Below are 16,417 nucleotides of genomic sequence, written 5' to 3' on the forward strand. Positions count from 1 at the left end.
CTTCCTTCCGAGGAGTGGCTGGTGGGTTTGAACCGCCAGCCTTCTGGTTAACAGTCAAGTGCCTTAGGCACTATGCTACCAGAGCTCCTTGAAATGTCCTAGTACAGCAATTTTGAATCAGAAAATCATATGGTCAACTATGCTGGGAATGACAAATTGAAGAGGAATGGCATCATATTCATCACCAAAAAGAACATTTCAAGATCTATGCTGAAGCACATTGCTCTCAGTGATAGGATAATATCCAAATGTCTCTGAGGAAGACTACTTAATATGACTATTACTCAAATTTAAGCACCAATCACTAAAGCTAAAGATGAAGAAATTGAAGATTCTTACTAATTTGTGCAATCTGAAATTAACCAAACATGCAATCAAGATGTATTGGTAATTACTGGTGTTTGAAAAGTGAAAGTTGTTAACAAAGAAGGTGTATCAGCAGTTGAAAAATAGGGCCTTGGTGATAGAAATGACACTGGAGATTGCATGATAGAATTTTGCAAGACCGACGACTTATTCATTGTAAACATGTTTTTTCAACAATATACACAATACAAGTGGACCTTGCCAAATGGAATACATAGGAATCAAATAGACTGCATCTGTGGAAAGAGTTGATGGAGGAGCTCATTTTCATCAGTTAGAACAAGTCCAGGGATCAGCTATACAATAGACAATGAATTATTCATATGCAAGTTTAAGTTGAAGCCAAAGATAATTTAAACAAGTCAATGAGAGCCAAAATATGACCTTGAGTGTATCACAACTGAGTTTAGTGAACATCTGAGTAATAGATTCGAAGCACTGAACACCAATGACAAAAGACCAGACGAATTGTGGGAGGATATCAAGGATATAAAACATGAAGAAAGCAAAATTTGCTCTTGAACAGAGAGTAGCTAAAATGAATGGAAGAAATGTTGATATAAAAGAGCTTAACAGATTTCAAAGGACAGCTCGAAAAGAATAAAATATTAAAATGAAATGTGCAAAGACCTGGAGTTAGAGAATCAAAAGGGAAGAATACCATTGTCATTTCTCAAGCTGAATGAACTAAAAAAAAAAAAAAAATCAAGCTTTGAGTTGTAACACTGAAGTATTTATTCTACGGAAAAAATATTGAACAATGCAGAAATTATCAAAAGAAGATGGAAGGAATACACAGTTGCTGTACCAAAAAGAATTGATGGACATTCAACCACTTCAGGTGGAAGCATATGATCAGGAACCAATGGTATTAAAGGAAGAAGTCCAAGCTTCACTGAAGAAATTGGTGCAAAAAAGGCTCAAGGAATTTACAGAATACCCATTGAGATGTTTCAGCAAACAGATGTAGTGCTGGAGGCAGGCACTCACTTGTCTATGCCAAGAACTTTAGAAAACAGATACCTGGCCAAGAGTACAAGAGATCCACATGTGTGCCCTTTCCAAAGAAAGGTGATCCCACAGGATGTAGAAATTATTGAACAATATCATTAATGTTACACACAAGTAAAATTTTACTAAAGATAGTCCAAAAAAGGTTGCAGCAGTATATTGACAGAGAACTTCCAGAAATGCAAGCCAGATTGAGAAGAGGATTTGGAATGAGAGATATCATTGCTGAAAGCACATGGACCTTGGCTGAATGCAAAGAATAACAGAAGGATGTTTACCTGTGTTTTATTGACTATGCTAAGACATTTGACTGTGTGGATCATTACAAATTATGGGTAACACTTTGAAGAATGGGAATTCCAGAACACTTAATTGTACTAATGAGAAGCATATACATAGACAAAGAGGCAGTCATTCAAACAGAACAATAGAATATTACATGCAACAAAGATGTGCATCAGAGTCATAAAATTGTCTTTTTCACCATATATATTCAATCTGTATGCTGAGCAAATAATATAAGAAGTTGGGCTATATGAAGAACAACACAGAATCAAGTTTGGAAAATTCATTAATCGCCTGTGATGTGCAGATGGGATAACCTTGTTTGCTGAAGGTAAAGAGAACTTGAAGCACTTACTGATAAAGATCAAAGACTACAGCCTTCAGTATGAATTACACCATAGCATAAAGAAAACAAAAATCCTCACAGTTGAACCAATAAGCAACATCATGATAAACTGAGAAAAAATTGAATTTGTCAAAGATTTCATTTTACTTGGATTCACAATCAACACCCATGGAAGCATCAGTCAGGAATCGAATGACTTATTACATTGGGAAATTCTGCTGCAAAAGACCTCTTTAAATATGGTGTTAAAGAGCAAAGATATCATTTGAAGACTAAGGTGACTGATCCAAGCCATGATATTTTCAATTGCCTCTTGTGCATGTGAAAGCTGGACAGTGAATAAGGAAGACCAGGAAGAATTGATCCATTTGACTTATGGTGTTGGTGAAGACTATTTTATATACCATGGACTGCCAGAAGAGCAAGCAAATGTTCACATACAGCTAGAATGATTCTTAGAAGTCAGCATGGTGAGACTTCCTCTCTTGTAATTTGGCCATGTTATAAGCTGGGACCATTCCCTGGAGAAAGGATATCACGTTTGGTAAAGTAGAGGATCAGTGAAAAAGAGGAAGACCCTCAACAGGATGGACTGACACAGAAGCTGCAACAATGGGCTGAAGCATAGGAAAGATTGTGAGGATTATGCAGGACCAGACAGTGTTTCTTTCCATTGTATATAGGGTCACTGGGAGTCAGAACCGAATTAATGACAACAACAAAACAATGACCAACTTGTCTCCTTTCCCAGCTTCACACAGCAGAGGGTTTCTCTGTCACCCTGATTTGATTTCTGTGTTCTCCAGGACTTCTCCCTGTTGCTGCAGGTATATAGACAACACTGTATATTCCAATGCAAAATTGACGATGAGCCAGAGTAGCACAATGTTATGCTCTTTGCCTTCTTTACCGGATTACACATTCACAGACTTGGAGAGCTGCCTCATGTTACAAGTCAAAGCAAAACACAGAAGTTCAAAATGAACCCAGCCTCACTCCCAAATTCCCCAGGGGCTTTTTCCAGTTGTCTTAGTTCTTCTGGGACTAGACAAAAAGGACCTGTGCCATGTTAACGATTTATTTGCATCAAATCACACACACACACACACACACACACACATATATGAGATAGAGAGAGAGAGAGAGAGATGTTTTTCACTAAATTCACTCAGAATTACATCATTTAGTCCCTTCAAAATATGTTTCAGTGTAAAACCAAGTTGAATAAGCATAGCCTCCTTTTTTCTCTTTGCTTCTCCGCTTTTTATTTTAAGAAGAAAATATAAGTCTAAATTGAACAGCCTATGTGGCTTTAGTGGCTGGACACATCAGTGCAAAATCCCACAAATTGCTGAAGGAGAGATACTTGAGGTCCCCTGTGTCAGTGTGTAGGAGATTTGTGATCTGAGGAGAAATTAGAGAACTCAAATATAAATTGTACTTGTGCTATTATCTCCAATTGTACCAAAATAAAATGTTCCTGGAAACTTGATCAGTACAAAACGTTCTGTCTTTTCTGCTTGGTGGCGGGAATGAACCAGAAAGGAATCAATGAACCAGGATGCGGTACTGCAGCTGATCAGATTCTCCTCAAACACTTTGCATTCTGCTGCTATTGCAACTATGTTCTTCTTTAGGCTTGATATTTTTTATATAAATTATTTTTAGCAACATCAAGAGAGAAAATAATAGCCTCAAGTCTAAACACCATCTGTTCTTAATTACTTACAAGGTGATTTTTTTTTTTTTTTCTTTTTTAGGATTTCTTTGTAGCCTTTTTTCTAATGATTACTTTTGGTTTCTTCTCACTCCAGTTTAAAGCACAGCGGTTTTAGGTGCCAATTATTCTGTGCTGAGGATTTGATTACAATGTTTTTAGATACATAGTTGAAATAACTGACAAACATAATATTTTTAAAAAATTCGTGTAATTAGATTACTTTTGCCATTCTTAATTTGTATGAATAAACAACAACTGGTAAGATGTAATTAACCTGTTAAGTAAAGGTAAAGATTGAATATTGAAAACAAATGATGACTGAGATACCTCCATTAAATTTTTGATTCTTAACCAACAGTAAACCTTAGAATCACCCTGAGAACTTATTAAAAAAAAAAAAAAAAAATCCTAATGTCTGGTTTTCCCCTGCTGTGGTAGTTAATGTTGTATGTCAACATGGTTGCTCCTGGTTTTGAGTGGCTGGACAGCTGGATGTAGTCATTCTCCATGAGGAGACTGATAATCAACTCTGCAGTGGAACCTACTGTGAGCAGCTGAGTAGTTGCCTTAGGGATGTGGTCAGCTTCCAGTATATAAGAAGATGCTTTAAGAAAGGTTTTGAGCTTTTTGGCACATCTGAATCCTACATTTGGCTGAGTCTTCATTTCAATGACCTGCCATATTGTTTGACAATCTTGGGACTGTTAATGGACTTGAATTAGTGACCTGTCATGTTGCTTGGTCATTTTGAGACTGGGCCATTTTACTTGTCAACCTTGGGCTTGTTAGCCTCAGCAGCCAGCAGCAGCCTGAGTTAGGAGACACCTCCAGCTTCAGTAGGCCGGGAGCAAGAGGCAAAGCTGAAGCCCAAGGCTGAGGGACATTCACCCCCCAGCCATACATAGAGCTGGCACTTTGAACTCAGACTTCCAGCTTCCTAAACTCTAAGAGAACAAATTCCTGTTTGTTCAAGCCATCTATTTGTGGTATTTCTGTTAGAGCAGTACTAGAGAACATGGGCACCTCCCCATGTTCAGATTTTGTTTGTGTAACTTGAGGCCTGTACTTTTTCTGTGTTGCAAAAATGATTTCAATGCTCATCTTATGAAGAACACTTTCAACATTGACTTTTGGCGAATGAAGAAAATGATTGATCCAAATAAAGTCATTACAGGGTAAGAGAGTAAATATTGTAAAATTCTACATATGTTTTAATTATCAAATAATATGCCTAGTAATCTTCCTCTAAGGAGAAAAAATACAGATTCAGGTTCTCAAATAATTAACTGAGATGAAAATAAGACTTTATAAACTAATAGTTACACAGTGACAGACCTAGCATCAGTTGTATAAAGCCATTACGTTTTCAGTTATAAAATCCATTTACTGGTATATTTAAATATGCTCTGATGTATACATTTTTAAAAGGAGCCATGGTGGCTCAGTAGTTAGTCTAAATGACCACTGCTCTGTGGGAGTAAGATGAGACAAGTCTGTTTCCATAAAGATTTATGGCCTTGGAAACCCAATGGGGCCGTTTTACTCTGTCCTCTGGGGTCACTATGAGTCATAATGGACTTGATGGCAGTAGATTCACTTTATATTTTCAAAACTCTATGAGTATTCTGGGAGCTCTGGGAGCATAGTGCCTAAGGCACTTGACTGCTAACCAGAAGACTGGCGGTTCAAACCCACCAGCCACTCCTCGGAAGGAAGATGGGGCAACCTACTTCTGTAGTGATACTGCCTTGGAAACCCAAGGAGGGGTCGCTATGAGTTGGGTCCGACTTGAAGGCAAATAACAACAACAACAAATGAGTATTCTAAATAAGTGAAATGATCTGTTTTGTTTAGTGATGATATAAGATCCTAGTTTAAGAAGGTGTTATTTGTTTCTTAATTCATGGTATATAAGAGCTCTGGTGGTGGAGTGCCTAAGGCACTTGACTGCTAACCAGAAGGCTGGCAGTTCAAACACACCAGCCACTCCTCGGAAGGAAGGTTGGACAATCTACTTCCGTAGTGATACCATCTTAGAAACTCAAGGAGAAGTGGCTATGAGTCAGATTCGACTCAACGGCAGTGAGTTTTTTTTTTTTTTTTTTTTAGCTGAATTAGAAATAATGACTCCATTTCACTACATGATGCTAAAAGATGCTTATAAGTGTCCTAATTGGAGCCTATGCCTATGCATTGCTAGGGTTCATTTCTAGCTGGATTCGACCAGAGTTTTGGCCAGCAAGCAGCCAAGAGTGTTTTTTGAATTACCAAAGAGCTATCAGGATGAGAACACAGATAAAATGTAGAATCAAATTCTCGAGTTTGATCCAACAGCAACATCATCATGAAAATTCTTTCAAGAGTCAGCAGCAGGGAAAACTGTGTTTCCTGTGATGCACTGATTTTTATTTATTTGCTTGTTTTTGATTTGTGTGTGTAGCCCCCCCCCAATCCTTGTTGGTGACATATTTGTTTGTTTTTACCTTATGGACATTGTGAAACTCCTACCAATCTTGTTTACTTTTTTTGTTTTGTTAACTGTTTTTGTTTTTATAAAGTTTGGAATACAAATTTTATAAAGTTTGGATTAAAAATCAAACATGTAAAGCCATATGTTTTATATTTCAATGGGCTTATCAGATCCACATTCTTATTATTTCCTAACTTTCTTGCCTTCTAATTCTCTTCACTATTTCTTGTGTTATGTTTCCAAGCCTCCTTAATTTGTGTATACACAATTGTGTGTGTATGCTTAATGAAAGTAATACACATAAATATGGAAAGTGATTCATTAAAAATAAGCAAATAAAAGGCTTTGGTTCAGTCTATCCTTATAAACTGCCTGCAGTTTCCTGAACATGCCATACCCTTTCTGGAAACCTGACTTTGTACATGCTATTGTTTCTTATCTCTTTAGAATGCCCATGTCCTTTTTCTCTCCCTAAATAACTACCTATCATTTAGCTTATAAATGTCATCATCCCTGAGGAATTTTTCATCCTCTCTCCTGATAAACAGTTTCTCCATGCTCCCTTGTACTCATGTTATCTCTATTTTAACCATTATTTTATTTCTATATTTATTTATGTCAATCTTTGAAACTAGGCTGTGATTCTCTGGACAGAGAAAGAGGTTAATTATTCTATCCCTGGTGGAAATTAGTAAATGAGGACTTTGTAAATGTTTGAAGTAAAAAACTAAAGAAAACAACCCAGTCAAAGTAAATTATACCAAGTATAGATCCAGAATCTTAATGGAAAACTTTTGCTAAATAAAAATTTAGTTGGTACTTACCATTTGCCAGGTTCTATGCTAACCATTCTGGTGAAACAGTGATTAAGGCATTTGGGTGCTAACCAGAAGTTGGCAGTTTGAACCTATCCTCTGTTCTGCAGGACAAGGATGAGGCAGTTTGCCTTCATAAAGATATGTTGTCGTTGTTGTTATGTGCCGTCGAGTCGGGCCTGACTCATAGCGACCCCTCCTTGGGTTTCCGAAGCAGTATCGCTATGGAAGTAGATTGCCTCATCTTCCTTCCAAGGAGTGACTGGTGGATTTGAACCGCCAGCTTTCCGGTTAGCAGTTAAGTGCCTTAGCCACTATGCTACCAGAGCTCCCTCATAAAAATATATTTTTATTTATTTACTTATTTCATAAAGATATACAGCCTTGGAATGGGGCCATTCTCCTCTGTCCCATAGGGTCACTATGAGTTGTATAGACTCGATGGCAGTAGGTTTGGTTTTTTGGTTATAATAACCACTAGAGATGGTCTGACACAGTAGCTGCAATGACAGGGTCAGGTATGGCAAGGATTATGAGGATGGAGCACCATCAGGCAGTGTTTTGTTCTGTTGTACATAGGGTCACTATGAGTCGGAGCTGACTCAATGCACCTAACAAAAACTATAACCACTAGTTAAAGAATGAGAGAAATTAAATCTGACAAGTGATTTTCAGGAATAGGGCACATGATTTGGCTGTGACATCAGATTAATTTTTTGCCAGAAACTATCTGTAAAACAAATTACAGCAGTAGATAAAACAATCTACTAATTTTCAGTATTTGATTTTAATATTATATCATTAAATATGTGTTTCTGTTGCAAAATAATTTTTCTGAAGGCAGTGTGCTGAGATGGATGGAGCTAGCAACTTGGATTCAGAATAGTTGGCTGTAAGTCCTCATTACACTTACTACCTGTGTAATTTAGACAAAACTCATATTTCTGTCTTTATCTTGATTTTCTCTTCTGTACAATGAGAAGAATGATTGTTATTTCACGTGGATTGTTGGAAAAGTTAAATGAACTCCTACACACATGCATACACATGCATACAGACTTGTATAAATCATAATACACTCTATAAATATAAACTTTTGCTATTGTCCTATGCTATCCTGATTTTTTAAAAATATTATTAAATTTACAACTTGTGATTATAATTTTCTAATAGCATTGTGAAATCAGTGTTTGGCAACTTTCCCAAAATATAAATCCAGGGTCATTGAGCAATCTAGTGTAGTTTTGACTTTTTAGCTCAGAAATTCTGGTTGAGATTTGGACTTAATGTGTGAGGAGGAAACTAAGTAGAGATATGGAGATTAAATCTAAAAACATTTCAGAGGGGCAATAAAAGACAAGGAGCTCTGGTAGCATAGTGGCTAAGGCACTTGACTGCTAACCAGAAGGCTGGCGGTTCAAACCCACCAGCCACTCCTCGGAAGGAAGGTTGGGCAATCCTACTTCCGTAGTGATACTGCCTCGGAAACCCAAGGAGGGGTTGCTATGAGTCAGGGCTGACTTGACGGCACATAACAACAACAACAACAACAAGAATAGTTGAGACTTGCCAATAAATTATGTACAAATAATTAAAATTTCTTCCAAATCCTGCCTCCTGCATGAAGATGTGTGTCACAGTAGACCTGCACAGAGAGGGTCTCACCACTAACTTACTGGGCTGAGTTACCCTACAGATGAGTCATCAGTAGATGCACAATATCCACCTCTCTAGACCATGGAAAGCTCTACAGGTCTACAGGAGCTCTGGTAGCATAGTGCCTAAGGCACTTGACTGCTAACCAGCAGGCTGGTGGTTCAAACCCACCAGCCACTCCTCGGAAGGAAGGTTGGGCAATCTACTTCCATAGTAATACTGCCTCGGCAATCCAAGGAAGGGTCACTATGAGTCTCGTCCAACTCTACGGCACACAACAACAACAGACCATGGACATCTTCTTTTCTCTTCGTATTTTCATCCTACCTTTACATGTGTCTTAGTATACCCTCCTTGGAAAGTGAAGAGTCATGTATTGTTAATTCCATTTTATAATAAGGAGATTAAAATATTGTCACAAAATTTAATTTGCATATGACCAAAAAGCTACTAATTGGAAGAGGTAGGAAGACTCTTTACTTTCATCCTTGTTGCTCTTTACCCTCATACACTGGAAGTTTATTTTTCTGTTTCTTTTTATTTGCTCCTCTTCATATTTCCACTGAAATTCCTTTTTGTTTTCCCCTTGTTTCTATCTAAGATGTCTGCTCTCCTGTGGATCTGCTCTGCCCTATATTTGCATCCAGGATTAAAGGACTCTCTGCCTAGAATTACAGGTTTTTACAAACTAAATACACCATAAACTGTCAGAAGAGTGAACAAACCTGTCTTGGAAGAAGTACAGCCAAAATATTCCTTGGAAACAAGGATGGCAAGATTTCATTTCACATACTTTGGCCATGTTATCAGGAGGAACCAGTCCCTGGAGAAGGATATCATGCTTGGTAAAGTAGAGGGTAAGTGAAAAAGAGAGAGACCCTTAATGGGATGGATTGACACAGTGACTGCAACAAACAGCTCAGGTATAACAATGATTATGAGGATAGAACAGGTTTGGCATATTTCATTCTATTGTACATGGGGTCATTTTGAGCTGGAATAGACTTGATGGCACCCAACAAAAACAATAACTGTCCAGAACTGGCTACTGCAGAGTCCACTCTGTTATATTCACAACATGTCCCAAAACACACACAAATCTCATAGACCTACTTCACAGCAGTTAAAGAGGTTAAAAGGCCAGTTTAGTGACTCAGACCAGACTCATACCTGTTATTCTCCAAGTCATAACTCTTGGCCTATGAATTGGGAACCTTCTCTAGGAGAAAATTTAACATTTGTTTGCAGTTCAGCAGCCAAGAGCTTCTTCCTCAAAAATTACTGATACATCAGGAGGGGATACTTTATTTTGCACTTCCTTAATTTGTTATTCCTACCAGAATGAATTTCGACTTTGAAATCTTTTTTCTGATTGATCCCTTTCCAAAGAAGTGTTCAAGCATTTGCCTTCAATCTCCCTAGTTCTGTCTTCCATTGATTCAATGCTGGTCCTTTGTCCATTCAATGTCTTATCTATTTCTGAAAATTTAGTATTGATCTTCTGGATTTCCATGTGTAGATTTTGTATCATTTCTAATTTTTCATTTATTTTGTCATTTTGTTCTTGTATTGTCTTTCAAAATTGTTCTAGGGTTTTCTCTGTGTTTTCCTTAATCTGTCTCTCAATTCATTGAAGATACCTAAATATAATTGTTTTGAATTCTGTATCAGGGAGTTTCAATGCTGCATCTTCCTCAGGGATGTGTTTTGGGTCTGTATCTTGATCCCTTGTTTCTTCTGCTTTATCTTGTTTCTTTGTGTGGACTGTGATGCTCTGTTGTCTCTGAGGCATTATAACATTTTTGTGTTTTTATTTAATTGGTGATTGTATGTTGAAGTGACTTGCCCATGATTTTCATTTTGTTTTGTTTATATGTTATCTATTCAAGCAGGGTACTGTGCTCCTCTATCACTAGTTGACAGCACTTATACAACTTATACACTCACCACCTGTCATCTCCTTTCCTGTAGTCACTTTCTCATATGTCCCTGCCGACCTTGGCAAACAGAGCCTATTCTTAGGTCCCTGGAATCCAAATGAGAATGCTATCCCTTTAAAACCCAAAATGGTTGCAACTTGTGAAGATTCAAAATGGCTGCACCCTCAGTCACTTTAAATATCTAAAATGGCTGCCATGTGTAAACAATAAAAATAGCTGCACCCTCCGGATAGCAGAAAGTCAATAGCTCAGGTTGTCTCTGTCCTTGCTGTTTCCCTTCCTAGTCATAGGCCACAAGCGCACTCATCCCTGCAGCCCGTGGTGACCAGGGCTGATCTTTAAGTCAATTCTCAGGTCCCAACACCACTTGGAAATATTCGGGCTATTGGTCCCATCAGAGTAGCTGACAGTCCAGAGCTCCAACCACCTCTGTATTCACTGCTTTTGTTCAGGTTTTTCCACTAGTTGGTGCCTAATACACTTCTGTATAGTTCCTTTCAAAACTCAGGGCTCCAGGATTATCTTCTATATCTCTGTCAATTGGTTTTTCTTTTCTTTTTTGAAGATGGTCTGTGTCTACCTATTCTTCCATCTTACCGGAAGTCCAATTATTGAATATCTTATCAAAGATTGTATACAAGAGTCTTGTTGTTGTTATGTGCCGTCGAGTCGGCCCTGACTCATAGCGACCCCTCCTTGGGTTTCCGAGGCAGTATCACTACGGAAGTAGGATTGCCCAACCTTCCTTCCGAGGAGTGGCTGGTGGGTTTGAACCACCAGCCGTCTGGTTAGCAGGCAAGTGTCTTAGAGAGTTTTAAATTATCATGGAGTCCAGAGTTTCTCAAGCCACAGAGGCTGGTTGAATCTCCAGAATTATTGCTCTAAGATAATCTTTAAACCTTAAACCAAAAATATTCCCTGAAATCGCAAAGCAAAAAAGTTTAGCTTAATTACTAAAGGATGTCTGTCTTGAGCGTTGTGCTGTTTTAAGTTCTATCTATATGGGATCAAATTTACAACCACAACTTGAAAGAATAGATAGAAACTTTAGGGGAGAGTGAGTTCATGTAATGTGAGAGGACCAGCTCAGAAAAGGAGGGTGAGAATCGTTTCACAACTCGAAGAATGTAATCAATTGTACTTGGAGAAATTGCTGAATTGCAATTTGCTAAATTCTTGAATTGTGTATATTCTTAACAACAACAAGTTTAAAAATATAAAGAGGAAAAAAAAAAAGTAGCTGAAGACTAGTTAGAGGGCTGGAGAACCAGTGACTATGCAATCAGGACTCCCAGACCGTATTATGCAACAGAATTAATAAGTATTGGATAACCCTGTCATTCAGCTGATGCTGCTGACTTCTTTACATTTGGCACTGAACAACCTTGAACCAGCAGCTAGAACCACTGCCATAGCTTCCTAAGGACCTCAATATTATTTCAACTCATTCCATCACCAAAGATAATTTTCCATCTCCTTACATCTATGTATTACAAACTCTCAATTTGAAGTTCTGGGGGGGTACATCTGAAAGGCAGAGTCAGCCACAGCTACACATAGTTACAGAGGAATCTGGAAAAGAGCTTATTGGAGAATTAAATTGCTATAGTAGGATTGGAGCACTATTTCCAACATGACTTACAGTGTAGGAATCTTCTAGGCATGAAGGATTCTTATAATATACTCTGCAGATAAAAAGATATACTGGACAGATAATAAGAATGATAAAGAGAAATACTTATCTATACAGGGATACTTTCAAAAATTACTAATGGATATTTAAATTCATACAAACTTACTAGAGAACAATTTGACAATGTATCACAAACAACATGAAAATTTTGAAGATAGCTATATCAATATATAAAATACTATCCAAAACAAGTAAGTATATCTAGTGGACCTTGTGATGGGTCTCCCAGATTCCCATTAAGGACGTAAAGATGTAGTTCTCCAGTTGCTGGCAGTGTTGCCAGCAGACAGCAGTCATCCCTCTTTGGAAAACACTTACACTGAATAAAGTCATCCTGCCTAAATTCACATTCCTTTTCCAGAGCCTGTATCCGATGACTAGTTGGCATGAGGGAATAAAGGCCCATCCTTATTTGCACTAACTTGGCCCCATTCTAAAGAATCATTCCAACTTCAGAACCACAGTAGTGTAAGCTAAGGCCTTCACGGAGTTGGCATCACAGCCAAATTTCCCTCTCTGCCCGGTCCTACTTCCTTTTATTCCATTACACTAGTGCTGTTCCTGAAAGTTCACTAATAATCTCTATAGTAAACTTAATGCATGCTAAAATTTTCAGAGTCCGCTCCCTGGGGAATATAAATGGAAACCAAGACAATTGCTCATAAATGATATGTACATAACTGCCTATCATTTCATTAGTTTATAAGTAACATTTTTGAGAAGAAAAGGCTTAGATGCAAAATAATAAGATATTAAGTATAATCATGAAGTAGATCATTATACAGCCATTAAGATTATTTTGTTAATTTCATCATGTTTATAAGTAAAATTTAGAATAATAAAATAGCAAGAACTAAAACTAAATTCACTGCCATTGAGTTGATTCTGACTCATAACGACCCCCACTGAATTTCCAAGGCTGTAAATCTTTACTGAAGTAGATTGCCTCATCTTTCTTTTGTGGAGTGGCTGGTGGATTTGAACCACCAACCGTTTGGTTAGCAGCCAAATGTCTTAACCATGATAAATTAATACGTAAATTATATAACAGAGAAAGAGATGACAATAAGCACAAGAAATTTATATTACTGAAAGTTAACATTAATTATACTTGGAGAGTGCTGTTAGTGAATATTTGTATTATCTTTGTGCTATCTCTTATTTTCCAAATCTCTCACATTAGGATACATAATTTGTTACAGGAGAAAATGAAAATACTGTATAAATATAATGTATACTTGTCAAGATTTGAAAATAATATTAATTTTTAAAAATTGTTTAAGATGCTTTTTCAGTGAGGTGAGAGCAACATGAATGATTGTTGTTGTTGTTGTTGTTATGTGCCATCGAGTCGGCCCCGACTCATAGCGACCCCTCCTTGGGTTGCTGAGGCAGTATCACTATGGAAGTAGATTGCCCAACCTTCCTTCCGAGGAGTGGCTGGTGGGTTTGAACCACCAGCCTTCTGGTTAGCAGTCAAGTGCTTAGGCACTATGCTACCAGATCTCCTACATGAATGATTAGCCATATAATATTAAAATGATAGATGATACATCCTAAAAATTATGGAATTCAATGCTAGGCATGAGGGAGAGTTAATTTTTTTTTTAAACATTTTTATTGTGATTTGGGTGAAAATTTAAGAAGCAGATTCATTTTATACTCGACAGTTTTTACACATTTTGTTTCACACCACTGATTATAATACCAGCAATAAACAGCTCTATTCCCGTCTCCTCCCTGTGACTACCCTTTCCTTGTGTCCCTCTTACCTATGCATCCCTGTCTGTTCAGATTTCCCCCTATGCAAATGCTGCCCTTCTCATCTCTTAAGGTTGACCGTTCTATGGTGTATCTCCCTGGGGTAGGTGTTCTGCTTGTATGTATTTCTATTATTTGGCTGAGAGCTTATCCCTGGAAGTGAGCCCAAGACTGAAGGATACAACAGAGCCATCGTCTCCAGGGTTTCACCAGTCTCTATTTGACCAGCAATTCTGGTTATTTTTGTGTTTTGGAATTTTATTCCATATTTTTCCACCCACTTTATCCAGGATCTCCAATTTTGATCCCTTTCTGAGTGGTTAGTATTAGTAGATGGGCACCATCTTCAATCACCTCCTGAGACTTGTGGTCTCAGGGTCATGAAGGCTGAGGTTCTCGTGATCCATTAATCCCTTGGACTAATTGTTTCCATATGTCTTTGATTTTCTTCACTCTTCTTTGCTCCAGTTGAGGAGAGATCAATAGCCACATCTTAGATGTCTTTTCAAGACCTTTTAAGATCCTGATCGCTACTCACCAAAGTAGGATGTAGAACAATATTTTTATGTACTATGTTGTTCCAATTGAGCTTGATGGCCCTTGAGACCATGGACCCGGGCCCACAGGCCCAGTGACTCATTCCCTCCAGGTGCTTGGTTGTGGCTAAGAAGCTACCCCAACCTTTTCCTCTCTTAGTTCTAGAATGTATATGGATAATTTTGTAGAAAAATATGCAGATAGGAATATTATCAGCCACGTCTATCTGTAGTCATAGGTATGTATCACCTACACATACCTAATCTTCTTGCCTGTCTGCCTATGTATCTGCCCGTAGACTAGTGTTTGTTGTTACTGATAATGCAATATTTTATATGTAATAGTATTTGCTTCTGTTGTCCATACCTTTTGTGCACCTCTCTGTGTCCTCTTTTTCCCTATTGTTATTGTGCTGGTCACACACTTTTGTTATATTGCCTTTCCCTTCACCCAAATCAATACATGACTCTTAAGAGTCAGGAATTTACCATCCCCTTCCCTTCCATCCCTGGTAACCAACAAAGTAAATTTCCTTTCCTGTGTAAACCTTGCTTTGACTTTTTATAACAATTGATTCATACAATATTTGTCCTTCTATGATTAACTTATTTCACTCAGCATAATGTCCTCTAAGTTCATCCACTTTATGAGGTGATTCATGGGTTCTTCGTTATTCTTTAATGTTGCACAATACTCGATGTGTGTATATACCAAAGTTTGGTTATCCATTTATGTGTTAATGGGGACTTAGGTTATTTCCATCTCTTTGCTATAGTGCATAATGCTGCAATGAACATGGATGTGCATATATATCTATTTGTGTCCTGGATCTTACCCCTTTAGGGTAAATTCGTAGTAGTGGATTTGCTGGATCAAATAGTATTTCTATTTCCAACTTTTAAGGAAGCACAATACCATGTTCTGCAGTAGTTGTACCATTTTATAGTCCCATCAGTAGTGTATGAGAAGTCCAATCTCTCCACACCCTTGCCAGCATTTGTTATGTTTTGTCTTGTTGAACTTTGCTGGTATAGCTGGGAAGAGATGATATCTCACTGTTTTTTGATTTGCTTTTCTCTCATGGCTAATGATTGTGAACATTTCTTCTTGTGTTTGTCGGCTGCCTGTATAACTTTTTTGGGAAATGTCTCTTCATATCCTTTTGCCCATTTTTAAATTGGACTGTTTGTCTTTTTGATGTCGAGGTGTTGCAGTTTTCTAAATTTTAGAGGTAAATCCCTTGCCAGATATGTCAATGCCAAATATTTTTTCCCAATCATTTTTTTTTTAGTCTTTTGGAGAAGCCTTTTGATGCACATAAGAATTTAATTTTTAGAAGGTCCCAGCCATCTATTTTCTCTTCTGCTGTTTATGGATTTTGGCTTACTCTTGAAAGTTTATTTATGCCATAAATTAGGGCCCCTATGTTTGCCCCTATTTAGTCTTTGATAAACTTTATAGTTTTGGATTTTACAATTAGGTCTTTGATCCATCTTGAGTTCATTTTGTGTTTGGGGTGAGGTATGGATCTTATTTCATTTTTCTGCAAATGAATATCCAATTTTCCCAGCACCATTTGTTAAAGAAGCTATCTCTCCCCCATTTAAGGGGTTTCAGCCCTTTGTCAAAGATTAGCTCTCTATAGATGGATAGATCTATTTCTGGATTCTCAATTCTGTTCCAATTCTCTGTTTATCTATCATTGTACCAGTACCAGGCTGTTTATTCCATATTATTTTCTGTGCTGAGCTAGTTTTGTTTATGAATTGTGTTATCATTCCCGTTGTTGCTGTTGTTTTAGTATATGCTGAATATTT

General features: G+C 37.6%; 1 protein-coding gene across 1 annotated transcript in view; it reads right to left on the reverse strand.

Moving 5' to 3' along the window:
• The window catches only part of ADAMDEC1 (ADAM like decysin 1), a 102,907-nt gene extending 90,199 nt beyond the window's left edge, over positions 1 to 12,708 (reverse strand). Inside the window, exon 1 of the mRNA XM_007938784.1 lies at positions 12,621 to 12,708. Coding sequence (XP_007936975.1) covers positions 12,621 to 12,708 — 88 coding nt within the window. The remainder of the gene's footprint in view (positions 1 to 12,620) is intronic.
• Between the last annotated feature and the right edge of the window lie 3,709 nt (positions 12,709 to 16,417).

This window comes from Orycteropus afer, unplaced genomic scaffold, assembly GCF_000298275.1.
Source record: "Orycteropus afer afer isolate SDZICR_OR568_19922 unplaced genomic scaffold, OryAfe1.0 scaffold00053, whole genome shotgun sequence".
Lineage (NCBI taxonomy): Eukaryota > Metazoa > Chordata > Mammalia > Tubulidentata > Orycteropodidae > Orycteropus > Orycteropus afer.